At 36.0% G+C, this 27148-nt stretch overlaps 1 protein-coding gene across 7 annotated transcripts in view; it reads left to right on the plus strand.

The window, feature by feature from the left end:
- The window catches only part of TTC3 (tetratricopeptide repeat domain 3), a 62757-nt gene that overhangs the window by 24171 nt on the left and 11438 nt on the right, over positions 1-27148 (plus strand). For 6 of the 7 annotated variants that reach the window (XM_074814346.1, XM_074814345.1, XM_074814350.1 and 3 more), the window contains exons 16-33: positions 3027-3087; positions 5429-5495; positions 6802-6939; positions 7947-8027; positions 8743-8855; positions 10335-10461; positions 12031-12153; positions 12332-12433; positions 12990-13082; positions 13788-13852; positions 15257-15393; positions 17602-17916; positions 18732-18995; positions 19415-19461; positions 21099-21155; positions 22493-22569; positions 23329-23481; positions 24468-25374. In XM_074814346.1, coding sequence (XP_074670447.1) covers positions 3027-3087; positions 5429-5495; positions 6802-6939; positions 7947-8027; positions 8743-8855; positions 10335-10461; positions 12031-12153; positions 12332-12433; positions 12990-13082; positions 13788-13852; positions 15257-15393; positions 17602-17916; positions 18732-18995; positions 19415-19461; positions 21099-21155; positions 22493-22569; positions 23329-23481; positions 24468-25374 — 2927 coding nt within the window. The remainder of the gene's footprint in view (positions 1-3026; positions 3088-5428; positions 5496-6801; positions 6940-7946; positions 8028-8742; positions 8856-10334; positions 10462-12030; positions 12154-12331; positions 12434-12989; positions 13083-13787; positions 13853-15256; positions 15394-17601; positions 17917-18731; positions 18996-19414; positions 19462-21098; positions 21156-22492; positions 22570-23328; positions 23482-24467; positions 25375-27148) is intronic. The other variant, XM_074814352.1, reaches the window with a different exon arrangement.

The following is a 27148-nucleotide window of genomic DNA, read 5'->3' on the forward strand; positions in this document are numbered from 1 at the left end:
CCACAGTAGTGGGATTTGAGAGAATTGTACTTCACATGAATAATGTGGGCTGTGTCCTGCTGCCCTTGTTGGTCAGGGGGCAGGGTGTCTGCAGTCTGTCTGTGCTGCTGATACTGGTGAAGGGGCAGGGTGTCAGAAGGATAGCTGGTTTTTTTAGAGAGGTTGAGGAGGGAAAAGGGGTGATGAAAGGATGAATGTTGGGAGAGAACTGGAAATTATTCTAGCCTAGAGAGACCATAGATCTATGAAATGTTGCATTGAACATAGTAATTTCAAAAAAAACCTTTGCTGATTCTCTGGGTTTTTTCTGTTCTTCCTTCCTCCTCCTCCTCCTCTTCCCCTCATACTTATGTCAGTACAGATGTAGAAGAAAATATTTGATTTGGCTTTGATTTGAAAGGAGGAGTTACGCTCTGAATGACTAGCTGATACAAGTTTACTGTGGGTGGGGAAGAACAGCTTTCTTTTTCTTAAGCCTTCAAGTGAACAAAGGCTAAGACTTGCAGGAGTTTTAATGTAAAGGAACTTTATGCCCCTGTATCTTATCTTAAAGTTACCATCCTTTTTAATTTCAGTTTTTGTCTGCATGTACTATTTTTTTGAGCATGTGTACGTTTCTGTTAAATATCTTTGTTCGCTTCTAACGGGAATGTCTAACAAAAACAATACTACTTCTACTAATATTTTAAAATGTTTGTGGGGTAAGTGAATCATGTTCTCTGTTGAATTAATGTATCTCAAGTATTTTAACTATAATTCAACAGGATTTGCTTGCTATATTTTTTAAAGTATTTTTTAAAAATCTGACAGTAATGTCTTTTTAAGTTGGGTGGTATATGGGAATAGTAGTTTCTGTAGGAATTTTTGCTGAAATAACTTTTGTTGAATGGCTTTTTAAATTAGATCATTCAATGAAAAAAGAGTATTGATTAATTCTTTCTTTTGTTGGTGAGAGGGAAGTCTTGTATTCCTTTATCTTCAGTAAGATTTGTTTTGAATGATAGGTTGGTTCCTTAAGGGAGAGGGACCTATATAATGAAGAAAAGGTAGTATTTCTCTATCTCTAAATGGTTAAATGATGACATGCTTTAAGTGGTTTTTGGCTTTCAAAAGGATTATTGTTTTCCATCATTTAAATGTCTCTATTTTGAGGAATTTGTGATGATAGTTACTGTTGCTTTGGAGTTTTTGATGCATATGAACTGTTTCAAGAGACACCTATTCAGAGTCCCGTGTGACAAATTTCAAGAAATGGTTCATGAAATAGTTCTGAATGTGTTCAGTCTTTGTGATGTTAGATTTTTGTTCAGATTAATTTAAACTTTATGTCGTTAAGCAGTTTTTAATGAAAAATTACTTCTGGCACAAGGCATGAAGTGTGTATGCATATAACTTAACTTGAGAAATGAGTACATGAGACATCCCCCCGGCTTGAGTGAGATTACTCTAATGGGTAGATTTGTATTTTTCTGTAATCAGTGTCTTTTAGTATTTTGTATATAATTATAGAAAATACTTCTCTGAGTATCATGAAATAAACAATTTTTAAGCCTAGATAGTTACTGAAACTTTAAAGATAAATAACCCCTTTTTTCAAAATTGAGTTTATGTAGTTCATCATAAGCATAATAATAAATCAAGCAATATTTAATGATTTAGGCAGCTGTACCTTATGTTTGGGTTCCAGTGCTTGAATAGCTTGAATCCAGGTGCTGGACTGTATGTTGTCTCTGTGATTTTTGAAAAGTCACAGTTGCCTCCTAAGCTGGAATGGTACCCTCTTGGAACAGGTAGCTGATGCAGAAGGCAGCATTCCTATATGCCTTGTAACATCCATTAGGTTTAGCAAAAAAAAATCTGCTGGTCTGCACCCCTTCAACTTGTATCTGTAATAAGGAACACTTGCAATATGCTCAGTAGTTCTGCAACTGAATTAGCTGTTTGTTAGTTCCTTACCAGTCCAGAAATGCTATTTCTTGCCTCGCTTGTCTAATTGTCCAGTTACTAGAAAGCAGATCTCCTGTAAGTGGATTGTCACTGTTGCTGTTGAGTCATTAACGCCTTGTAATGTTCTGACTTAAGGTTCTTGAAAATTAAAAACTTCTTGACTTAATTATGAGTATGCATGTGCACATTCACATGCCTAATGTCATGTTTTAATTCCACAGAGAACAGTTGAGAGATTATTTTGCAGTTAATGACATGGTTTCCTGGTTTTGACCAATTACAATAAAGTATTAAAACATGTTTTCTTCTTCCTTGTTACTATGAATTGCTTACTCAGCTTGTAGAGCCCTGTAACTAATCGACAACAGTGTTAGATCTCTGAAGTGGTATGTATTAGTAAAGTTTAGTGTTAGTCCAGTTAGTTGTGTTAAGTTTTTGACATTAAGTTTCAGAGTTAGAAATGAATCAGTATCATGTGATAGATTCTTTCTTGTCTTTGTGATCCCAGTATTTCCACATCGTCAAACATTTTTATTTTGCAATCAGGGACATTTATCTCGATTCGACTCATATGTTTACATTTCTAAGATTAATGTGGGTTGAACTTAACTCCTTTAGCAATGTATTTTTGAAGCAGCAGACTCTGTAAAATTTCTGTAGTTGAACATCCATAACGATCTATTATTTCCTTTAAAATATTCTAGTTATCAACTATTAGTGAATAATAACTGTGGTTTTGTATAACACTGACTTCTTTAGCTTGGAGTCTAATAGTTGTTACGATATTGTGGAGTCAGATAGTATGTTACAGAATTTTAAGATTCTTCTGTTTATTTGGTGTATCTTTTCCCCTTTAGAGGATTAATAAAATCCTATACTATTTAATAAAAATAGTATCAAATTCATACTGTAACACTCAGAGGTGACTTTTTGAAAAACTTCTTGTGTGTGTTAATTTTCACTATTGTAAATGTTTAAGATCTATTATTTATAAAGCAAAACGTGAGTTCAGAGTGCATTTTTTTTTCTTTGTTTTAGGTGATGATTGTTTTGTTTGAAATACTTTTTTCTCATTACAGGCCAAAGTCATCAAAACAAAGGAAGGCCCAAACACAAACCTGGTGACTCTGAAAAGACGAGGTAAGAAATCTTACTTATTTTATAATTTATTATTATTTTGAGTTATTTTGTGTAGCACTTAAGAAGGAGTTAATGCAACTTTGACTTGGTGCTTGCTCTTTGCTCATCGCTGTGTTCACATTGGTTAAGATAGCTGATTAAAATTCACAAAATTCCGGTTTTCACAAAGAGCCTGAGTTACTACTTGAAAACTAAGTATTTTCCAAAGCTCGCTTATGCCTACATTGGTAAATGAAGGCATAATTTTAATAACTACTGTTTAAAAAACATTGCCCAAAAGCAAGTTGCACAGTATAGCCATAACAAAAAAATGTGCTTCCTTTACAGCAAAAGATAGTAGGAATCTTGTTCCAATTGTTACATTCAAACTCACATCACAACATAATTCAAGCTCAGTCTTATTTTTCAAGGCCTCTTTGTACTGTTTCTATTTTGTGTACCAAATAATTTTTAAAACTTCTCTGACGCTTCATATGCTTGCTAAGAAGAGGAGGTTTGACTGCGAGGGAAGCTTTGTAAGTCAGTCTCAAAATTGAATGCTAGAGAAGAACTTCAACTTAAAGCATCCTTAGGTTGTTTGTAGACTTGATTTTTTGCTTAAGGTGTATCAGTGTCTAAGTACACCAATACTCCCTGTAGAACATTCTGCATATAAATCTGTTTGATGGTTTGGGGCCAAAATTTAAACTATTTGAGATAAGAAACACTATAGACTTTATGGACAAAATTTATGCTTCCATCTGTTATAACATTTAAAACAAAGTTTAACAAGAGAAATAATTATTTCCAGTGATACTGGGGCCAACATGCTCCAAACAGGTTTGGAGAAATCTCTGCATTTGTAGGTGATTCCATATGCTAACGTATTTGCTCATCTAATACATAGTTCAGGAGTAAAGAACTGTTACTGCTGTCTTATTTGTAAGGTGACTGAGGCAAATGATGACTTATTACTTAAGGACACACAGAGATGGAAGCTTTCAGTGTTTTAACCTGAGCTGTGCAATTAGACAAATTAAGCTCTTGACTGTGCTTTATTGCTTGTATACTTTTTCAGCTGGTGCTTTTCAGTTGAGGGGTACAGCAAAATAAGCTGTTTGCACTGAAATAGGAAAGTGTCCATTAAGTGATAATTTTTAAAGGCAGATTTCTCATGTAGAAGAGTCCAGGCTTTTAGGAAGCCTGAATGCTAAACTTGATTATTCCCAGTCCTAATCTAAGTGTGATCACAAAACCCACAATCTTTTAATCTATATTTATTACAGTGCAATCGTTTTGTTTTTCCATAACTCTTTTCAAATACCACTGTAGCTAGGACAATTGAATTTTTGTCGCAGGAGAGGCCACTTATGTTATTTACCTGGGTTGCCACTGACGACTTTCACTTTAAGAGGGGTGGAAAAATGATAGAATTCACTATGGGAACAAATGTTCTTTAAAGTAACTGAACCACCTACAAAATTGCTTCTTTCACAAGGAAGTTTATTAGACTATAAAAAACACGCTAGCTCTTAACAAGTGAGGTGCATGGTCAGTTACAATCTTATCTCCGTTTCTGTAACTAGCAGGTTGCTAGGCTTCCAAAAATCTACGGAATCCTCTGACGCTGTAAAGAATTTATCTCAGATGATGAGTGTTTGATGCCTTTGAATGTGGGACAGAACTGAATGTATATTAGCAAAAGGCAATATATAATTAAGCATTGACTAGCAATCTTAGCACTGAGGATTTAGTTTGCAGTATTAAGCAATACTTTGCCTCTTCATTACACTTTCACCATTCTCTAGCTGTGCATGGTGTTTCTGCTACAGTAGTGGAAAGGAAGAGCTGGGAAGAACAGCTCTGTTTCTTCTGTGCTCTTCCTGCCCCCACCACGCATAGGTGCTACATGTATTTGATTTTAAGTGGTGGTTCTGCTAGGGTAAAGGATCTTTTACTTAAAAGAGTAGAGAAGGGGAAAGAGGCCTAAGCACCTTCTTCTACTGCTGCCTTTGGTATAGGGAAGTTCTCTAGTCACCTATCCCACCCTTTCATAAGATCAACTCAGTTGAGAATAAGGTGGAGAAGGTAAAAGAAAAGAAATAAAATGATGAAGACTGCTACTTTGCTGAAGCCCTAGCGATTCCTGAGCCAGAAGTATATGAACTATATGAATAGTATCATAATCTTTAATAGTGTTACAGTACTTGTTGTTGCAGTTGTGAAAGTGTGCCGTAATAATCTCTAGGATGTAGGCAAATGTGATCTAGTTGATAAAAGCGCAGAAATTTGTTTCTTGGAAATAAGATTACGTGTAAAGTACATGTACAAACTCATAATGGCATTGTCCTGTTATTTGTAGAGATTACCTTGATTTGAAGATAGAGTCTAAAGCTGTCCAAGATAAACTCTTCTGTACAGTGCAACAGGTAACTGGGATTTCATTAGCATACGACTTTATGTGTAAATGATTTGTCACCTTTTAGTATAACCGTCCAAAATCTCATTTTGTTCAAAAATTTAACACTTGATGCTCAGCCTGACTTTTATCAGGAGACAAAGATTGTATGATTACATTGATTTATACAGTCTTGTTGCTGGTAGTCTTTTGCTTCTCCTCCTTCCCCTCCTGTAAGACCTCGCACTGGAAATCAGTGTAAAAAAACTCAGTGTAATCATAGAATAACTTAGCTAAAACCATGAGTTTGTAATATAGCTCCCTCGTATCTTGATTTGTAAGAAAAATTACAAAAATTGCCGGGAATCATTCAGGGATTTGTAATACCTCTCCCAAAGTTCTGAGTAAATATGTTTTCCTGTGTTTGATACATACATTTGGAAATAATGATAGGACATTTTGTTGGATGGCTGTTTAAAATGTTATAAAATTCATAAATTGAGAATTCTCCCTCTCAGGTCTTATCAGCAATGAATGATGAATATCCCAAAGTTCTTGAATGAAATCATGGGGACATACATAATGAATCATTTCCTTTCTGTTAATTTGGGGAAGTAGATACCAGAAATCTCTATTCTGATTAAGCACCTCATAAGACAAAACTGGGTTCAGGAGCAGGTTCTGCCTGCATTAAGAACCCTTATTTCCTTTAAAAGACATATTTTTGTAAGGCTAATGCATTACTAGTTGGCTTAATCAGAAGGTCCTAGTTCTGCAACTGTTGGTCTTGATTTACAGTCTTACTGCTGGTAGTTCCTGCAGACTTCAGGAACGGGAAGTATCTGTTGCAAAAGGCTAATAACAATGCATTCTGAAACCTGCTAGCACGAGCTATTAACGTAGATGGAGAGAAGGTGTAGGCAGAAGGAAATAGTTCTCAGTTTTTCAAAAATGTACATAAAATGGAGTGTACAAATGAGGAAAAGCGTAAATCTGGGTTTTTTTATATATGTAAGAAGAATTAAAATGATGCTTGAACTAAACTTGAAACTTCCTGGAGAGAAAAGCGTATATACTTAGAACAAAACCTGGATTATTAAGAGATTAGCAGCAGTAGGTCCATGAAAATCTTTAAGTTTTTAGAAGTTGAATTTAAAACAATTTTATAAAAATGTACCTGATTTGCTGCTTTAAAAGTGAAATTGTGATAAAACTGTAGGAAGTACAGAATTTTAACAGTTGTCTGTTGGATAAGTATTTTAGCAAATAGCTTGCTTTAAAAAAAATAAAAAGACTCTTGTTTTCTTTTGGATTTACTGTTTTCTTTAATGTTTTAGGTGGATTTAACTATGTTGCCAGAAGAGGTTAAATCCCTTGTTTGTGATGGTTATACAGCCTTGATGGACCAGCGGTGTCACAGTGCTGAACAAGCCTTTTCACAATTGTTGAGCATTCTAAATTCTTCAGAATTAAAGGTAAACTGAGAGGAATGAGTTTATTAGAGTAATTGAAGTTTGTGCTTTCAATACCACGTTTCATTCTTTTCTTTCACCAAAATAGTCATTATTATTGAATTGTTGCCTGTGATGTTGACTACAGTGCCAATCAGTATGTACACCAAAGAGCTGACAAATGAGAACAGGATAAAAAAAACAATAGTAGCATAGGATGTATTTTTGTAATGTTCAGCATACACATGCATTTCTAGATGTAATCTAAAAAATACTTACCAAAATAATATTCTTATAAGAATAATAATAGAGACTCTTATCAAATATCTTATTTGATAAGAAACTACTGTCCATTGTCAGCTTACCCTTTATTCGTAATAACGTAGGGTAAAAAACTTACATTCTTCAGGTTAGATAACTCTTTGATGGTGAATACTGTTGAAATTTTGTTGTATATGTATCTAGCCAATCAGCCATTGACCCATTTGTTGTCCTAGATTTCTTTAAATTATTGTACTGTAGTATTAAGTTTTGTGTGACAATGTGTGTGCACATGCGTTGCTGCATTTCAAGCTCCCAATTTAGTAAGGGCTGTTGCAATGCCAACAAGTTGTCTGTCCAAGCAGGTAATGCACCAATCTATCTGGAATTGTGACCTAATTCATTAGGAAGAAAAAGGTTGAGAAGGGGGGTTTTTATTTAAAAAAAAAAAAATCTGTTCAATTTTGAGTGTGATATAGTGAAGATGCACTGCGCTGCATGAAGTCAACATAGCGAGGCCTGTAGTTACAGCTTTTCTAAATGCAGACATTTCAGGATTAATCACTTTAAAATATATAGGGGTGCCAAATGACCAGCGGTAAAGGTGTGGTTAACCTTCACTTTTTATGCTAATTGTAACATAAATCTGGGTAGAGGTTATGATAAGAAGGATGAGGAAGGAGTTTCCTAGCTCTGTTGTAGTGAATTCACATTAGACAGTAATGTTCTACTTAGCAGCAAAGTGTTCTTGTGCATGTTTCTATTTGCAGCAACTGAATCTCCGTATTATTAATTATGTTGTAATCATCTATGGACATGCCACTGCTCTTCTTGGAATAGGACAACCTGAGGTATGACATTAAGCCACTATATTGGTTTTATTCAAAATTCTAGTTCAGGTAGTTGGCCACCCCTTTTGTCTCTTCTTAACAGACATAAAATGAGCGGGGAAGGAAAGTTTTTGTCACGTTTTTGAACCATACAGTTTATCATCTGGTGGGACTAGATCTTTAATGGCTTTGGATAAATAAGCTGCCAAATAAAATATATTTTAAGCTTTTAAATGAGATTCTTAAGTGTTAATGAAGTATAGTCAATCACTGTTCTTCTACTCTGTTGTAATGTGGTTATGCACTAATCTTTCTAAGACAAACATTCTGCTTCTAAAACAAGAGAAAGAGAATGGTTTTGGTTCTGGAAAACACTGAAACAGAAGTGTGGGTTGTTTGGGGGTTTTTTGGGTTTGTTTGGGTTTTTTTTTCTGCAATGTTTAAAAATACTCAGTGTCTCAAAATGAATTTAAAAATCTCTGGGTGTTTGTGGCTCAGTGAGCTCAATCATTTAATTTAATTATTTCAGAGGGAGCCCATGTTTACAGAATAAGTTTCTTTTTTTAAAAAGGGAGCTTTGTGTGTGATCATAAGGTTGCTTAATTTCCCTTACTGTTTGTAAGACTGATCAAAGAATAGGGTGTACCGACCCAGTCTACTGGAGCAGAAAAGGAGAGGAAAAGTGAAAAGCTTCTGGCAAAGTGTCACATATTGTTGTCTTAAATTTATTTTTAAGGCATTGACAAAGGCTGAAGAGCAATTTAAGAAAATAATTGAACAGTACCAGGAAGAAAGATTTGGTTGTTTGGCATACTATGGAATTGGAAAAGTATACCTCAGACAAAACAGGTTGGTGTAATACAAAGCTTCAATATTTGATACAAAAAATATTTTCATTTGGGAAATGATGTGTGTGGGTTTTTTAATTATTCTTCATTAATCACTAAATTCATACATCAGACATCAAACAACTTCAAGTTTGTTACTGCTAAGAATGTAATGGAAGCTGCTGAATCGAGTGGACTGTAGGGCATAGGGATATGACTAAACAGCACATCCCTGCAGTGGAGGAGAGCTCACAGGAGAAGGGTGGAAAACTATGATCTCAGGGAAAAATGTATCGTTGAGAAAGCTTAACTTATCTCAGCACCAGGGAGACTGGTGGGTAACCTTGGTTTTAGATAAGGCAGCTGCACCAGTGAGTCACTGGGTTCCCTGAGATAAAGAGTGATGTCTTCCTGAGCTAGCCAGACCAGCATGGGGAGGGCAGGGGGGGGGTGTATGTGTGGCTCAGCCAATCATAAAGTGCGGAAACCGGACAACTAATAAACTTGAGAGTGAAGTCTTGAGCTGGCTCCAACATACGTATTCCTGGCAGTATTTCTTCCCAGTGTCCTGACAGTAAGCATATAGAAACTGATAATGTTATTATTAATAACATTAATAATAACAATTAATTAATGTGCCCTGTGGTGGGTTCCTTGGAGCCAACTGGAACTGGGGCAGCCCTGGCCTCTCCTTACAGAGGCTGCCCCTGCAGCAGTGGTCCCCACCCCCCTGCCCAACCTTGCATGTAAACCCAATACGATGCCAAATAAATAAGTTTGATTTTTAAACCTTAAATCCTCCTCATGTGGAATATCTAAAAGCGCCTGGTCAGAGAGTGTGGGATGCTGAGAGAGGATTCTTCCTTCCCACTGCTGCAGAGTAGCCAGGTGCAGTCTGAGACGCAAGAGGTGCCTGCGTCCCAGTCCCATAGATGCGGTTCTTGTTTCCCTTACAAGTTTTGACCTGTAGTGAGGCTGTGTGTGTCCTCCAAAGAGGTGTGTGTACAACCCCCCCCCCCCCCCCCCCCCCCCCAGCTGGCCACCCAGACTAGCCCAGGCAGAGCAGCTCCCATGTATAGCGCTACCTGAACTCATGTAAAACATAAGTATAGGTAGCAGAGTCCTGTGCCTCCTCTCTGGCTGATCCTGGTTGAAGGTCACTTCTGAACATACACATGCCCTCACTCTCTGTACTGACAAACACACCCATGTTCATGGGTCCCTTGAGCATTAGTGCAGGCTCTCAGTCTGCCTCACATCCATGCCTGGATTCTGGGCCCCTTATCCAGGCTGGCTTCCAGGCTTACGCTTTTGAGTCTTTTATATTGAAGAGTCTTTAAACCAGTAAGTTAATGATCCAGGTGCACTTTCATTCCGCATACTCTTACAGTTACCATTTTTTTTTTTCCTTCGATCATAAAACGAATCGTGGAAGTATTACAGGCCATGTAGAAGTTACTCATATATGATTTGAACATGTTGTACCTGTTTCAAACTTCAGGTTTTCAGATGCACTCGATCAGTTCATGAAATCACAAACAATGGTTAATCACAAGATTGTACCTGGAGTCTTAACTTGGCCCACAACATCTCGGGTCATTGAAGAGACACGAACAGAGAATTTACAGGTATGTTACAAAAAAAAAAAAGTATAAAAACCTGTTCTGTCAAATGGCCTTTCCAAAAAATAAAAAGGTGGTCATCTGCCTCCCTGCTTCTCCATTATCAAGGCCAAAGAAAGAAGGGAAGCAAAAGGAAGATTTTGGCCTGGAGCAGCCAGAGCAAGCACCGCTGGTCATTGTCTGAAACGTTGTCAGCCCCAAGGCCTGGTCTTTGTGGAGCAGAACTTGACAACAAATTTGAACATGTGGGAGGCATCCCATTTGCAGTGCAAGGGTGGGGGTTCTGTGTCAGGCTCTATGCTTGGGTATTTCTAGGTAGTAATATGGTTCTAATCTGCTCCAAGTGTTTCATAATGTATCTACTTCTTAGTTTCATGTTTGTAGACTTTAAGTAGATGTGTATGCTATACACAATGTAATGCTAGAGAGAACTGGTTAAAAATTTGAATTAGGAAAAAAGCGAAGTTGAAAATTGCAGCAGTGATGCTATATTTAAAACCAGATAGGAGAGTTTGACCATACAGTTCTCGGTTGCTGTGATGGGAGTTGTATGGTAAAATTCCCTGTTTGACTTGAAAGGTCTAAAACTTGTGATTCTGACATTACAAATTGCTTTCTCACACTGAACAGCTTTTTTTTAAAGTAGTTAACTGGTTTAAGCTATAACTGAGTCACTGTTATTTGTGAAGGGTTTCTGGATAAACCATGCCATGAGAGGCAGGACGTGTAAGCTCCTCTGCGTGAAGGCAATTTGACACAGTAGAACTTGCTAGGTTATTCAGTGTATGCACCTGGCTATACTGACCTGTTTCATTTCTGGTAGAAGCAGCAGTATTGTTGCTTCCTAAACAAAAACTGACCTAAAGATTTCTCATAGACTTCCAGCTGACACCACAGTAGTCTGACCAGTAATAAATCCATGGTCTGGGACTTCTGGAGAGTGTAGTGCAAATATCTGAAAGGCTGTAACTGGTGTTCTGTTTGTTTCTCATAATGTTTTGTTAATCTGGGCTCAATGCCAACCCTGTGGGACTTGAACTGACTTTACATAAAGTCACTCTAATGTCTTTACCTCACTACACTATTCTGGGAGATCTCACTAGCTTCTGTGCAGGGCCAGGTCTGAGCTGTTCCTGGGAATGTACTTGATCGTGTAACCCAGATGGCGGGTGAGGCACTTCTGAAATGCTGGGAAATGGCGGAAATGAGCAGATGTTCCATTTTCCTCACATTATCTGAGTAATCTGGCTCATCCTTTTGGCAATTGAAAACTTACTATATTCTCATACATTTGGAATTAGTCAGCATGTAAAACATTGGTCCAAGATAAACCTGCATACAGGGAAGCTGTGAGTACCGAGCTGATAGCAGTTCAAATGAGCTTTTTGAATGTTTTGCCATAAAAGCACAGTCTTCCATAGCTTTCACGACAGAAGAGTTGTTCTTTTGGTATTAGTCATCTGCTGTTCAAGAGATGTGTGTTTCACTGCGGAGTTCCCTAGAAGTTTCTAAGTAGATACTGCATCTTTTCCTGGTTTCTGTGCAATTTGTCTTATATCATTTTGTGTTTCTCAGTTGATTTTAAAGAATTGTATTGAGGAATGCAAGTTCCCTCCACAACCAGATGCAATTTGTCGCTATCAGCAATGTTATGGCTACTCCAAAGTCCAAATATTTTTTACAGACCCAGACTTCAAGGTAAAATTTTAGTTTAAAAGGGTTTGGGAGATAAGACTTCATGTTTACATGTTTCCTGCCCACTTTCATATTAAAGAGCTATCTGGAACACACCATCTTATCCTATCTACTGTTAAATTGTGTAATGTTTTCTGTTGTTTTTTAAAGATACTAAATTCATACTTTTTCTCAATATTAGGGTTTTATACGTATTACTTGCTGCCAGCAGTGTAGAGTGGAGTTTCATATCAGCTGTTGGAAAAAGTTGAAAACAACAAACTACAGTGATAAAAATGATAAGGTAAGAGCCATGTCAGACTATAAGCATTTTATTTTTTCTTAGTCAAGATTATCATATTCCTTTGGTTTGTGATAAGGGCAGTGCTACAGCCTGATGTTCCGCCTGCATGACACTGGCAGGAGAGACAGGAAAGTCTTGTTAAATTGTTTTATTTGTTCTACAGTCTTGCTGTTGAAGCAACAGTTCAACACTGAGTATGTCTAAAGGAATTTTACAAAACATAGTATCAGCAACCAGTGTAAAATGAAGGGAAATCCAGGCAGAGTATGAACTCATAAAAAAATATTCTTAAAGTTGACTCTTGAAGTTGGAGGAAGAGGGGCTTTGCTATAGCTTGGGGAATAACTGGTGTGTGCCACAGATCTAGGATCCTTTTGATTTGCAGTCCTTGCCAAGTCAGCTGTCACTTTCTTTCCTCATCCAGTAAGAGTTTAGCTCTATAAAATGCTAGCTTTATAACCTATTGGTGACGTCAAATTAAGAAACTGTAATCTGTGTAAGAACATACATTTTGTATGAATTTGAATGTCTTTGTCGTGTGTATCATCTCCTACAGGATTTTCTTCAAGAATTGTGTTTCACTCCTGATTGTACAGGCCTTATTTCAAAAATCGTTATTTTCAGTTCTTCTGGTCTGGTAAAATGTGAAGTAAGTAGATGTTCATATCAAATATGAAAATAATATTTAAAATATTTACTCTGGTAAAGGAGATTAAGTGAAGATGAGACTGGTAACTGCAAACTCATAAGTAATATGCTATCTAACTACAGAATCTGAGCATTATTTTTGAATATTAATTATCTGTTCTCTTCTTATTTGTTCTTTTGGTGGAGCAGGCATTACCTTATGGTATTGATTAGAACTGCAATGGGTGGGAACTGGAGCTTTGTTTTATATTTAGCTAGAGGGACATGAAAGGAACTGTTAGTTTAACTCAGAGCTAATCTTGCTAAACAAAATAATTGTACTGGAAGAGTGCTCTTACCCTCTACAGAGTCACAGGAAGATTGATACTTCTTCCTAGACCAGTATTGGTCTATGAGAAGAAAAAAAAATTATTGTAAAGTTTGCTTCCTGCCTACTGGTAAAGCAAAACAGCCTCCAATTCTTCATGACTTTGTGTTATCTTTCAATCTGTCTTTTCTGCGGATAAAGATGTATTGCTATATACCAGGTTGTAGCAGTAGTAGATAATTTTAGGTAGACCTTCATAAGGCTTATGTAGGCTGTATTTTTTTCTTTTGTAGTATTACTTTTGATGCTTTGGAAAGCAGTAAATGTCCCTGGGTTTTGAGTATACAATGTTGCATTGTAACCCAAATTTAATTAATATGATGTCATTTATTTTGATAGTTTGAACAAAAAATCACAAAACCTAAGGAACCACCAAGAGCCAGTATTAAACAGAAATGTTCAAGGTAAGCTCTCTACTGCTTAAACTAACTTGAGAACAAACCAGATTTCTCTAGGATTGTTTTTCATGCCTTTCTAAGAATTGCTAAAATACAACAAATACTTTGGAAGGCTGTTCTTGCCCTTTGACTCTGATAAACTAAAAAGTCTGGTAAAATATGATTCAATTATAAAAGCATTTAAATTAACTTGTAAAACAAGATACAGAGTTACAGATTTATAAAATGAGCACGAGAGGGCATTAACTGGTATTGCTGAATAAATTATTGGTAGCTCTCTAGTGGTCATACAGTTCTTTAAAAACATTTTCAGTTTGGTCACAGGAAACTGTTTTCAAATATACAGCATATGAGTTGATGCAAATCAGATTTTCCACACCTCTATATTGAGGGATAAGTTGTCCATTGCATCACTGACTTCCTGACAATTTGAACAAATAGTTTCTGAGTATAAATTGCTGCAGTCATCTGCACCTGAAACCTAATTTCATTGTGAAGTCTCTGGGCAGTGAAGTAGGGAAGTAACATGTTGTTTGGGGAAAGTGTGATTTGGCGGCTATGTGTAGAACTTGAGGACTGTTGCTTTACTCTTGCTCTCCATACATGTCTTTCATTTGTGCTAAGACACTTAATAATTGGATTGCTAAAAGAGTGGGTGTCTGATATTCTTCTTAATGGATTGAGTGTCTTAATTATACGTGCAGTGATAGTCAAATGTATCTAGATTAGAATACCACCTCTATTTTCAGTCTGAGCTTGCAGGCATTGTTCTATTCCTTCCCCTTGCTAGAGGGAAGAAACTCAGCAAGATTTTTAGCTGGAAGGAAGACATATTGCTGTGTGGCATAAGTTCAACACCACTGTTTCACAGCATTTGCTATCTAACCAACTTTGTGTGAATGTTTAGAAAGTGTAAATAAAAACTGCGTATAATTATGCTATTTCAGTTGTTGATGCATGTACCTTTGACATAACAGAGTTTACATTTTTGGTCAAGTAAGGTTATAAATAATGAGGAATCATGCTGAGAGGATAAACAAAATTGATTTTTAAAAGTTAAGGAAATCTAAATGTTGATATGTTGTTCAAAATGCTGAGTTATAAATTAAGAAAAAAAACCTGATAGTATTTCAGGTAATTCAGACATTAATGGGAGTAAAAATTATTTGAGGATATTGTAACACTTGAGGATATTGTTACACTTACATACTTGATTATTATGAAACTTATGAAATTTTGTGGTCTCTTCTAAACGAAAACTAGCTTTATTATATTTGTACTTTTCAGCATAATATTTTATAGTAGAATGGAGCTTATAGCTATTGTAAGACATGGAAAAAAACTTAGATGTGCCTAACTCCTTTGGCAACTTAACTAATGTTAAGCTCACTGCTTAATTGCTTTTTCCAGTCTTAGGAAGCTAAAAATGAAACAAGAAAAAAAATTACGAAGAAAGCGTGCACGAGAAGAGGCACAGAATTCTGCTAAAAAGAAAATAGAAGAAAACCAGATGGGAAATGAGCCATCTCAATACAGTGATTACAGTGGTACGTGAAAGTATAGGTTATTGCTCTAAGTTATCAAGAGGTAGCATAAATAGCATTCTGAGTGTCCTAAGTGGAATTATAGTAGAATACTAATATTAAACATAATCCCCCCCAAAGACTTGCAGTTTTACTCAACATTACTTCTACTTCAGTTCTGGTTTTAGTTTCTAAATTAACTGTAAGATGTTAGTGTATCGTTGAGTTCCTTGTAGAAGACCTTTATACTTGCTTCATTGCTTCATGAAGAAGCAGCCTGAAGAGGGTAAAGGCTCAAATTCCGAGTTATTCTATTTAAAAGTGGTTTCAGAAAAAGCTTTATGCCCAGCAAGTTAGGACACTGCTACAGGAAGAAAAAAAAAGTGCATCTCAGGTAGAGAACAAACAATAGCCTAACCGCAGAAACTGCAGTGACTTGAAATTTCAGAGGATTGGGGAAAATAAAATACTTTAACCTGTAAGTATGTAGTGGGTTAATGCTTCAACTTTTGTGTTCCAGTTGATCTGCAGTGTTCTGTATTTCAGAGGTATGAACTTCCACTGCGTTTTGTATTAGGGCAAGCTACAGCACAAACAAAAATGGGTGATGATTTTTTTTTATTTTTGTCTGTATTATTAGCTTTAAAATAGTGCTCATGTTATTTTCTTTGTAGAATTTCGTATTAAATACTACGTGGGCACTTTTTCATCCCACGCATGCCACACTCAGAGTTCTCCAGAACCCTGTTGCCTGTTCAATGGCATATCCTGGCATTTTCTCTATAAAATATTCTGAGGTGCTAATCTTTTTAGTTTCTGGGTTTTTTTCCTTAACCATTTTATTTGAGAGCAGTCCTTTCCATTAGCACCATAGATTACTATTTTTGCTTCCATGTGGTTTTCTAAAATCATGGTCGGTTGACTTTGTGTTGGTTTTTTTAAGTCTAGTCTACTTCCCTTCCTATGGCTTTAGTTCTGGTCTTTGGATACACTGCACGTCACTCACATATATGTGGCTTGGCTGTCCCAAATGCCCTTAAAACCTGTAAGAGCTAAAAAGTGTCACAAAAACACTCAGCCTGCAGTACTGCAAATAAGAGTAGGGGCTCTGATGCAGGAATATGTCAACATGAAGCAACTTACACAGTTCTACAAAAATCTGTGCGTTGGTGTTGGCCAACCTTTTTAGTTTGTTCTGAGTCAATTCCATAATAAAATTGAAATCTTGCATGTCTGTGGAAACAAGGTATCTATTGCCCTGTTTTTTTGCTTGGGGAGATTTTGTGAGGAAATCTTGCAAAAGAACATCTAATTCAATCTCTCAAGCTGTCTGAGAGGTTGAGAGGCTAATTTCAGAGGAGAGCTAGATCACAAAAGGGTTTTTTGTTTTGTTAGCAGCCATAGCTATCTTTAAATAAGAACAAATCTGCTTGTAAATTGGAGTGCAAGTGAGAGGAGCACTTGTTTGTGTGCATTTTTGTAACATAGAGAGGTTTTTCATGCAGACTCCTGCAGGATAAACTCAGGTGTGGCTTATACCCATAGAGTTCATTTAATTTATTTGTATGCTTGGAACTGTCTGTTACAATGCTTAATTATTCTAGGTGTAATATGTAGTGCTTCATTTTTAATAAAATGCTTTACAGATCTACATCTTTTGACTATGGTTGCTGTGAGTTAAGCTCTGAAACTGGCATTCTATAAATGTGTAGTCTTGAAGAGTAATGAAGGGTGAAGGCTGATAAGAGCCAGTGATCTTTTTCACTCTTGTTCTACAAAGAACCAGTGGCAGGGACAGGGCAAAGGTTTGCTACTAGGTGTATGCTTGGGCACTCAGAAGTTTGCCTTTGCTCTGAGAACTGATGTTTGGGGGAATTCTGTTTCTGCATCAGGACTGGCATGCAGCCCACGCAGATAAATCTGTATAGACAATTGCTTGAAGTTACTGTTGCTGCAGGTAATTGGTTTTTTCTTTCTGAAATCTAGTTAAGATGCTAAGGATTGTGTCTTTGTGTAAACCAAATTTAAACCAGTGTCAAATTCATAATGTGGAGGCTAATTTATATGTAAAGTGTAATTTTCAGTGTTGCAATAAAGCAAATAATTAAAAACATCACTTAATCCAAATTATCTGTACTTTAAAGTTTATGCTTTTAATTGTGGTAAACAGACATGAACTCTTGTTTTGTTGGTTTTTGTTTTTGTTTTGGTTTTTTTTAAATCCTGCTATAGGTTATGTTCAAGATTTATATGCTGGTGATCGAGTCCTGCAGCATATCAGTCGAAATGCTGAGCAAATAAAAACAGCTGTTCGTGATGCTTCCAAACTATTAAAGGAATTGCTTTCGTGGTTGGTAATCAGTGAGGAGGATTACATGTCATATACCAAAACTAATAGCATGTCACATGAAGTGATGGAGCAGCTTATCAGTTACTTAATTCAAGAAAAAAACAGAGTTAAAACAAGGAGTTTTATCCATGTGCTGAGTGAGCTGGAAGAAGTGGATCCCAAATTGCACAAATGGCTGAAACATCTTAACAACTTGGGTAGGCTGTATGCTTATGTAATAGCAGAAAACCTTACCCTGTCATGTTTGTTCTGTTTATGGATGAAAAGATAACCTCCCTATTTTCCAGTCTTGCTTTCTTAACTTTAAATGGTAAAGTAAAGATTTCCTCTTTTTTATTTATTTGATCCTTAGCCAGGATTTCTAGAGAAGAAAGTGTGATCATTGATAAAACAGTAATAACCTCTCTTGTCTCTGCAAGTAAACCATTCTAATGTGGGCAGGGCTTTGTGTTGAAAGAGAAGATTGAACAGATATGTTTTTTTAATGTCTTTAAATTCCAGGTAGGCTTAAATGATAATATTTCTATAAATAATTTGTTTCTGGAAAGTAAAGCATGGTGGGTTTTTTGTCATAAAAGTTTAGCCGACTGTATAACTTGGAGGTAATTTAACTTGGTGCTCTTTGGTAGTGTTGCCTTGCTGTGTAGTTTCCTATTGAATTTATAATTGGATGAAGGTGGAAGTTTGTTTTTGCAGGCAAAATGGACGTAAGATGCCAAAACCTTGGACAACATTTGGGTTCTCAATTCTATTCTATTGCGCCCATGTCTTTTAAGGAATTTCTATAGATTTATTATACAAATAATTATTTGGTGTTGACTAAGAGTAAAATTTTATGTGAACTCCATTTATCATTTTTGTTTGTATTTTCAAGATACAGAACATTTTACATAATCTGTTTAGGCTACTGTCTAATTTCTAGCACAAACTGTTCCTCTTTGAAGAGGAATATCACACTGTAAGCACTAAAACTCTGAAGCTAGAATGAAATGTTTTTGTTCTTCTCTTTTAGGTCTGACAGCTACAAAGAACTTTCTCCTTCAGTATGGGCAATTTTTAAAAGAGCTTGACCTTTCTATTTTAACCACTCTATGGAATGAGAAGTATGGTAGTAAATTTGACTATGTGACAACTAGTTCTGAAGACAAAGAAATTCGTGATTATTTCTTAAAACCACCCCTAGAGAAAACCCGTTGTTTTATATGGCTGTTAGAAGACAACAGAGAAAATTTTCCAGTTCTTCATCAAGCCTTAGATGAATTCTTCGATAAAATGGGTAAGCACACAAAGGTCATCTTCCTTTTCTGTTTTTACACCACATTTGATGGGCTCTGTAAAAGACTGAAACCTCAGCAGACGACTAACGGCCTCATATGGGATCTTCTGTGTTCAGTGTTTAAAAGGCGTTATGGCCTCAAAAGGCAAGCCCCTCTTTTTGAGGTTGCCTTCTGCTGGTTTGTTTCATGTGCCACAGCCAGCATGTTGGTTTACCTTTATGCACGTATGATGTCCAGCCAAAATAGGTATTTATCTTTCAGTTTAAGCACATACTGCAGCTACAGTCTTTGAGATGCTTTGGTGGTATATGATAAAGGATTATAATAATTATTACTATAATTTCATAGCTCACAGTTGAAGTTACATAAAATATTACTGTTTCTGTTTATGAATGTGACTTTGTTATCCTTTCAATAGATGACCCTACCATTATATTAAAGAAGCAGGGAAATGAAAATATATCGGTAAGTGGACTTAATGTTTATTTGGTGTAAGCTCGGAAACAAGTATGTATTTGGTGTTTTAAAGCTGTGCAAAAGTGAATAAAGATGTGCATCTTTTGGTTTAGTTTATCATCCTTCAGACCTGATTAGAGATTTACTCTTGTTTTATTTCCTCTGCCCCTTTTCTTAAAGCTTTTGACAACTGCATACCTTTTTTCCTAAACTACATCAGTAAAATACTTGTTGGGTTTTCTCTTTAGTTAAAGCACAAATCAACAAGATACCCTTTAGATTATGAGCATTTCAAGAATGCAGATGAGGAAGTTGTAGTGAAAGCAGATGAGGGTACACTGATGTGCTGTATCGCCTCCTTTGGATAGGGAAAATAAGGCAAATAAGGTGCACGGGAATAGCATTTACATATTACTTGATAACAGCAGTTTGGTGTTACTTTCCGAGGGGCTTTTTTTAAAGTTATCATTGGGGAATTAAAAAAAAAAAAGTGCCCAATTTACAAACAGAGAGGTTCTTACTAACTGCTATATCTGCATGTTTACCATGACAATTGCACTTGAAGCATGATTCTTCCTTGAGTGTGTTTAACTTGCGTCTGCATAATTTTGGACACTTAACTGTACTGTATATTTTACAGTCAAAAGCAACGAATGGAAAGGTATCAGGTGGCATTAAATTGGAAGGCTAGGAATCTGACGTTTGTTCCGCTAATAAGTGAAGTAATTTGAAGTGTTAGACATATTTTGCATTTGTTTGTTACCATTTATAGATGCTTTTCAGATTCAACCCCTAAGTCTTAGTGTATGTCATTCTGAATCACTTTTTGATTAGTATCTTCATTAAAATCCATTCTGATTGGCAGAAGTGTATTATGTATTTTGGTTAATTATGTGTTTGAGGCACTCTTATTTAAAATTACTCTAGCCTGCAGATAAACTTCTGTACAAATCCAGGATCTACTTTTGATACAGAATAAATCTTTAGAGTTAATTATATACATCTTAATAAAATGTGAAATTCTTTGCTCTTTCATTTCATGAATTGGAAATCCAAGAATGAAATTAAAGCCATTACAATAAAAGTACTTCTATTTTGATGTTACTTATATCCTAAAATAGACTGTAGGTAAGTTACTGTTAGTAGAGTTATGTTAATCTACCATTACAGTGCTATTAAAAAGTGAAGATGCATTTTAGTTCCTTTGTCTTTGCATATCTTAGAAAATTTAAGTGACTGGAACATTGGAAAGTTCTGTTTGCTTCTTGTTCCCCACACAAAACTGTGTTGTGCAGGATGTCACAGCCTTTAAATATGCAATTTCAGCTATAAGTAATGAGTAAGCATCTGAAATACTGAAATGATAGAATATTCTGGTTTTAAAAATCAATGTTCTGTGCGTTTAAAGAGGAAAATGATGAAAAGGAACAACATGGATAGTCTCTTGTAAATCTGTTTCTTTTTGTATTTTTCACCTGGGAATGGAAGATGGAGAAGATTGCATACTTCACCTTGTAAATCTTGCTGGTCAAACCAGAATGAGAATTGTAATATGAAACTTCCTAAAATTTACACACTGGTTTTGGAAATGCATCATAATTTTTTTTCTAGTGAAAAAAACAGTAATTTTATTTTTTTTGTTTCAGACAAATAGTATCAAAGTTAAAAACAAAAACAGGAAGAAGAACTCAAAAGACTCAAGGGTGAGTAACTTTTTAGCTACTTACTACAAATAGGTTTTTTTAAATTGCTGGAGTTCAGATGTATAGAGGCTGTTTTCTGAAATACCCTGTGGAGGCTCATTCTTGAAGTAGTCTAATGCTGTTAAGACTCAATTAATACAGTTCTGTTTTGTTAAAATACAAATTTTTCAGTATAAAAGGTATTTCTAAACTTGAAAAAGCAGTTATTTATTAATAACTTTGTCACTGACTGGATACCAATACCTTCAGTCTATTCACTGTCTTAACTCTGAATGACTTTTGATCTTAATTTGCCGTATGGGAGAATGTGAATGCAGTACACTGACTGCACTGTGTAATTAATACTTTCTGCTCCGTTTCATTTTGCACTGACAAATAGCAAATTTGCAGAAGGACACTTTACCAGTCATCTTGAGAAAGAAAAACCTGTCTTTACACTTCATGAAATAGATCCGAAATGATGTCTTTAACTTTCTTTCTTGATAATTTTTAGGGACGTATCAGTGACTGAAGATGCAAGCGTTCCATTTATTGCTCAGAAAGATTTGTTAGTTGTTCAGTATTTTATAGATTTTGCTAAGAGTAATATTCTACCTGAAACTTACACTGTCTTTTGTCCTGCTTTTCTAGGATTTCACTTTATTGAAACCTTCAGATACAATCTTCTTTGTTTCCTCCGTGCCTCCACCTTTTTATAATTTTAGTAGAATTTCAGGAGTAAATTTAAGATTTTTCCTATTGTCATCAGCCATCTTTTTCTTTTTCTGACTTGAATGTATCTATACAAGTCTGTATATTTATAAAGTTATTAGATAATAAAGGACAACTAAAATATTTGTAACAGTGAACATGAGAATAACATGTCAGATTAAAACCATGCAGAACCAGGAATAACTCAGACTTACTTGTAGTAAAATTATTAAAGCTTGGAGGCTCTCGAATGTAAAGGAAGAGATTCCTAGAAAGTCAGTTGATGTGCAGCCCAGTGGAAAGAAGGTATACAAAAGTCTTAACAAAGTGAAGCTGTAATAGTCTTTTATTCCAAGTTAAAATCAGGCACATCTAGGATTTTGATGAAATTGGTAAATAAAGAGGGAGATTGAGCTGAATATCCCAATTTCTCTTTTCAAAATAAGTTCTGAAGAAGAAATTAATAACCTGAAGAATTTTCTTGCTATGGCTTAGTACTGATAATTGTACTTAAAAATTTTGCGGTTCATCATATGGCCTCTGAACATGAGTAAGGTTCAGTGTAAATAAGTTACTCATAGTCTTTACAGTGGATCATTTTGCATATACTTTTGTGAGATTAAAAAAATAATCTTGTTTTTAATTAGTCTATTTTAGTATTATCCAGTGGAGTTAGTACAGCACCACGAGAAGAAGATAAGATATTTATAGAAGAAAATACTTTGTAAGTACCGTCGTGATCTTTGCCTTTAGTGCCCAGACACCAAAGTGCTTTGCAGGTACCGGAGAAGACAGTGTCTTGTTAACCCAGACCTGGTGTTTCTATCTAAGTGGTTTTGACATGAGCTTGTATAGAGCCATTACTTTTCTGCTTCCAGTGTAGGTGTAAGGGGCATTAGAATTTTAAAGATCTTAACAGTGTAGGAAGTTACCAAATGGTTGCCAGGCTGCAGCCCAATACATTTTCTAGGCCAGAAGCAGTTCTTTCAAGTAAGATCTTATTTGCTTCGTATTCCATTTTAATGTAGCAAGAAATTAGTTGATAAGTTTGTATGTACCCAGTCAGTCACAAACTGAACTTTACCATCCATGCCATGTCAAGCAGGTTGTGATGCTAGATTGAGGTAATCTGTAGTGCATTGCTCAGAATCTGTGTGTTAATCAGGAGTTAAACTCTTGTATTCTGAGCCTGGTTTTGTTCTTGCTTATAGATGTGAAAGCTGCTAGCAGGAGCCAGGTCTTATTAGTGTTAGCTAGTGGCAGGTCAGTTAATAAATTCAACAGTTAAGTATTTTGGGGATAGTGTTTATTTTGCTTGTTAGAAACAATTTTGTTGTTGGGGTATATTTTTAGCACTATGTAGCTACCATACAGTATACTATTTTCAGTATATGTGAAAAATAAAGTTACTTTCAGAGACAAGAATTACTGTTCAAATGCACTATTTATTTATATCTTTTTTTTTTTTTTTTTGATGCTACAGAGATTTTACAAATTCTTATGAACCATTTGTAATCCCAGAATATCTTCGGGGGCAACTAGAAGAGTTTGAAGCTCTCTATGTCATTTCAAATAGTAACAGTTATCAAAGAGTTATTGATAATAACCCAGATCAAACCTGTGAGAGCTTATATGAGTAAGTATACATTTCTGTGCTTAGCAGTTTAAAGGTCTTAATATTATTACTTCATGATTTTTATAACATATTGTATTAAGTCCAGAATTTGAATCCTGGTGGTTTGGTATATGTGGGTATGTACTAATGCTTTGAAATAGTTGCATGCTTTTAGTGAGAGGTGGACAAGTAAGAGTATTACAGAAAATTTTTATGCTTGGCTGGAACACCAGCTTCCAAATGATTGTTCTTTAGCAGTGACATAAAAAGGCCTCGAACCATAGGTGTTGAACCAAAGCCTGAACCATAGGCCTCAAACTAAAGTTGACTTCTGAGTGAACTTCCTGACCAGCATCATATCAGCATGAAATATGACCATGTTAATATCCTCTGAAAACTATAGATAATATATATTTTTGGACCCTAAGCCAGATGTTTCCTAGAAGACAGGAACTCCTCAGATGCGCCCAGGATCCTGGCCAAATCTGGGATGTGCCCAAGTGAAGTGAAGCCAGTCTACCAGATGTTTCCGTGCCCCTTTTTTTATATGATTTGTTTGCTAAACTGTATAAAAGCAGGACCCTCTCACAGCGAAGATGGAGACCTCACCTACGAGTGGAAGCACTGTGTAGGACTTCCCAATTGCTGGGAGCAGTTCTCTGATCCTTCGCTGTGACGGGGCTCCCCAGCTGAAGTACGGATCTGGATGATGGTAAAGTATGAGGGCAATTGGTGATGTATCTTTCTTAATCACTATAGTTAACTTTATGTAGTAATGATCAGGTGCGTCACCTTGCTTATTTTTTCTGCTGCTTTAAACTAAAGTAAAATAAGCTTATCTTTTTAACTTGGTGTTTGTGTCCTTTCTGTTGATCCTGTCAGTTGGCAAAACAAGTAGTTCTAGAGGTTCTTTGCTTTTAAGTAGTATTGTGAAAATATAACCTGTGAAATATGATTTTAGAATTACATGAAAAAACGTTACTTAATAATAACAACTTTTCTTTAAGATATTACTCTCAAATCTTGGAAGAACATGGCCCTATGGAAATTAATAATGAATTACTAGTTGGGCAATATGAACATTTCCCTGAAGAAGCTCGAAAGATTGTAGAAGATGAAGGTGGTCTGAAATCCTTTCTTCTGAAATCCCTTCATTTCATTATGGTGGATAATCTTATTGGCTTAAGAAAGCATGCAGTTCTTATTAAAGAAAATACAAACAGAAATGAGACTGGAAGTAATGCAGAAGAAAATGATATAGTCTGTGATGTGCAAGAAAATTCTTTCCAGAACAACCTACAGTTAAATCCAGCTGCTAAGGAATTCAAACCGCTGTCTTATCCTAAGCAACCCTATATATCAACATCTACTGACTTAACAGTAGCAAGTTATGAGACTCCACAATATTTGCCCTGGTTTTCTACTTCATGTAAATCGGTGCCTTCTTTGTGTAGTCAGAACATTGATACCATAGAAAACGAGTCGTCGTTTTCAGACATTTTACTAAAGTGCTTTGATTCTAAAAATCCTGGTATATTTTTGCCTCGGGCTTCCTGCAGTTATCAATATGAAAGAATATTGCCAGTGCCTTCTAAAATGCCTGTCACGTCAAATATTGCCAAGCAACCTAGTTATATTTATGCTGATCATGTAGCTCATCAGGATAATGACAAATCAGCAATTTCAGACAGAAAATGCGACTTCAGCAGTTTCATACCAAATGAAATACAAATGTATGAAGACCTTCAGTGCCATCTGGAGAACTCGGATAACACATTTTATGAAGACAATTTTGCTGTTGCAAATAGTACAAATGAAGCTGCATGTGGTATACAGGTTATTAAGATGGAAAAAGAAAGGAAAGGTGTACCTCTAATGAAAAGCAATCCTCATACAAGGATGATAGCTGTTCAGGTAAGAAATTGAAATGACAGTTACCTGAGAGCTTTTAAGTGATAAATGACAGTGTCAAGCACTGGAAAGTGCAGCTCCTTTTTGAATGGTTCCTTTATGACTTCCCAAAGGGTCAAATGTTGTATAGAGTTTCAAAAGCAAATATTCAAGTAATACTTCCAGCCACACAAATGTAAGAGATCTTAAAAGTAGTATTTATCATTTTCTAGTACTTAGCTCCCAAAGAAAGACCATGAGTTGGAAGATACTAAGGTGTTTATCAGACTGGGAACTTCCTTAGAACTTGCAGTTTAAGTTGCTGACGCTTTCTACAACTAGTCCTGTTTTTCATTTGTAATTCTTTAGAGATGGTCACTGAATTTTGCTCTGCCTGATATTTTCACATATCTTTTGTCCCAGGATCAAAGGAGGGAACTGGTGCACATCAGTTTCAACTTTGGTTTAGAGGTTAAGGAAATTCCTTTTGTGTCATCATTTTTCTTTTTGTAATTAGTTCAGTGGTTTGTTTTAACTTCCACAGTATTTGAGGATTTAGATAGCTTGTACATTTTAACAATTGCTGGCTGATGTTTCGCTTGTGGTCTTACTGTGGCGGCCCAGCTGTAAGGTGAGTTCAGGGGGCAAACTTCCTCACATTTTCTTTTCCCTCCTGAAGTAAGAAAACCCCTAAGTTTTGTTCTACAGGCAGAGAAAACATTGCTGAATACCCAGAAAGGGGCAGGGCATACAGCTGGACAGATGATGGGCTGGAGCATTCACTCTTTAATGGTACCCCAGTGTTAGATCAGCATACACCACTTGTGAAAACACACTTCATGTAACAGATGGAGACAACGGTCACATCCACATTTTTTACAGAAAACATTTTTGGACTAAAATACTGGCTTTTCAGAGTTATGGATATGGCAGTTTCACAGATTCATTTATGAGAGATTATCCAGCGTGCTAGAGGGACTGCTGGGGAGGAGTTCCTCATCTTTGTTTCTTGCCATTCAGGGAGGAATAGCCATTTATAGCTGTAAGATAAATAGTTGTCTTTTTATTACTGCTTTCTAAATTAGGCAAATGTTAACATGTTGGAGTTTTTTTCCAAACTTGTTTTGTGTACAAAACTTTTCTTCACTTCAAATCTTTCCTGAGCAGTTGCTGAAAGTTTCCCATCAGTCTTGGTTGGTGAATTTCATCACTTGGCTGACTGGGCTTTTAAAATGGGATTTCTGTTTGGTTTTTGAACACATGCAACAAAGAGGTATCAGAAGAGGCTACAGTTTTCAATTTAGTGAATTCTGGTTAGCAGAGATCAAAAGGTCACTAAGCAACAGATACGTTTCTGTTTGCAAAAGTGTGGTAGAGCAAGGTATTTAACATTATCCGACTATGATTTTTAATAGCCTATTAGAACAGTGACATCATAAACTGGATCTTTAATGTCACATATTTTAAACTTCAGTTCTTTCAGTAAGTCCTTGATGGGTGGTATTAGAGGAGAACAAGCAGGGACTCTGAAGGTCCTTGAGTCTAGTTCCTTCTATGTAGAAGCACTTATGTACTAGATCTTGAGTTTAGGAAGAGCCACAAAACCCAGCTCCTCAGTGAGCTGTCAGACACTGTTTTTGCAAGCTTTAAGTTTTCAGATATTTAGAGCACAGCTGTGTTTAAAGACTCGGAGAACTGTTCTCAGTATAAACTCATTCATGGTCAATTAAACTAGGGAAAGTTCGTGACAAAAAAAGTGCTTTCATTATAGATTGAAGTCCATTTTGGAAACACTTCC

This window comes from Strix aluco, chromosome 2, assembly GCF_031877795.1.
Source record: "Strix aluco isolate bStrAlu1 chromosome 2, bStrAlu1.hap1, whole genome shotgun sequence".
Lineage (NCBI taxonomy): Eukaryota > Metazoa > Chordata > Aves > Strigiformes > Strigidae > Strix > Strix aluco.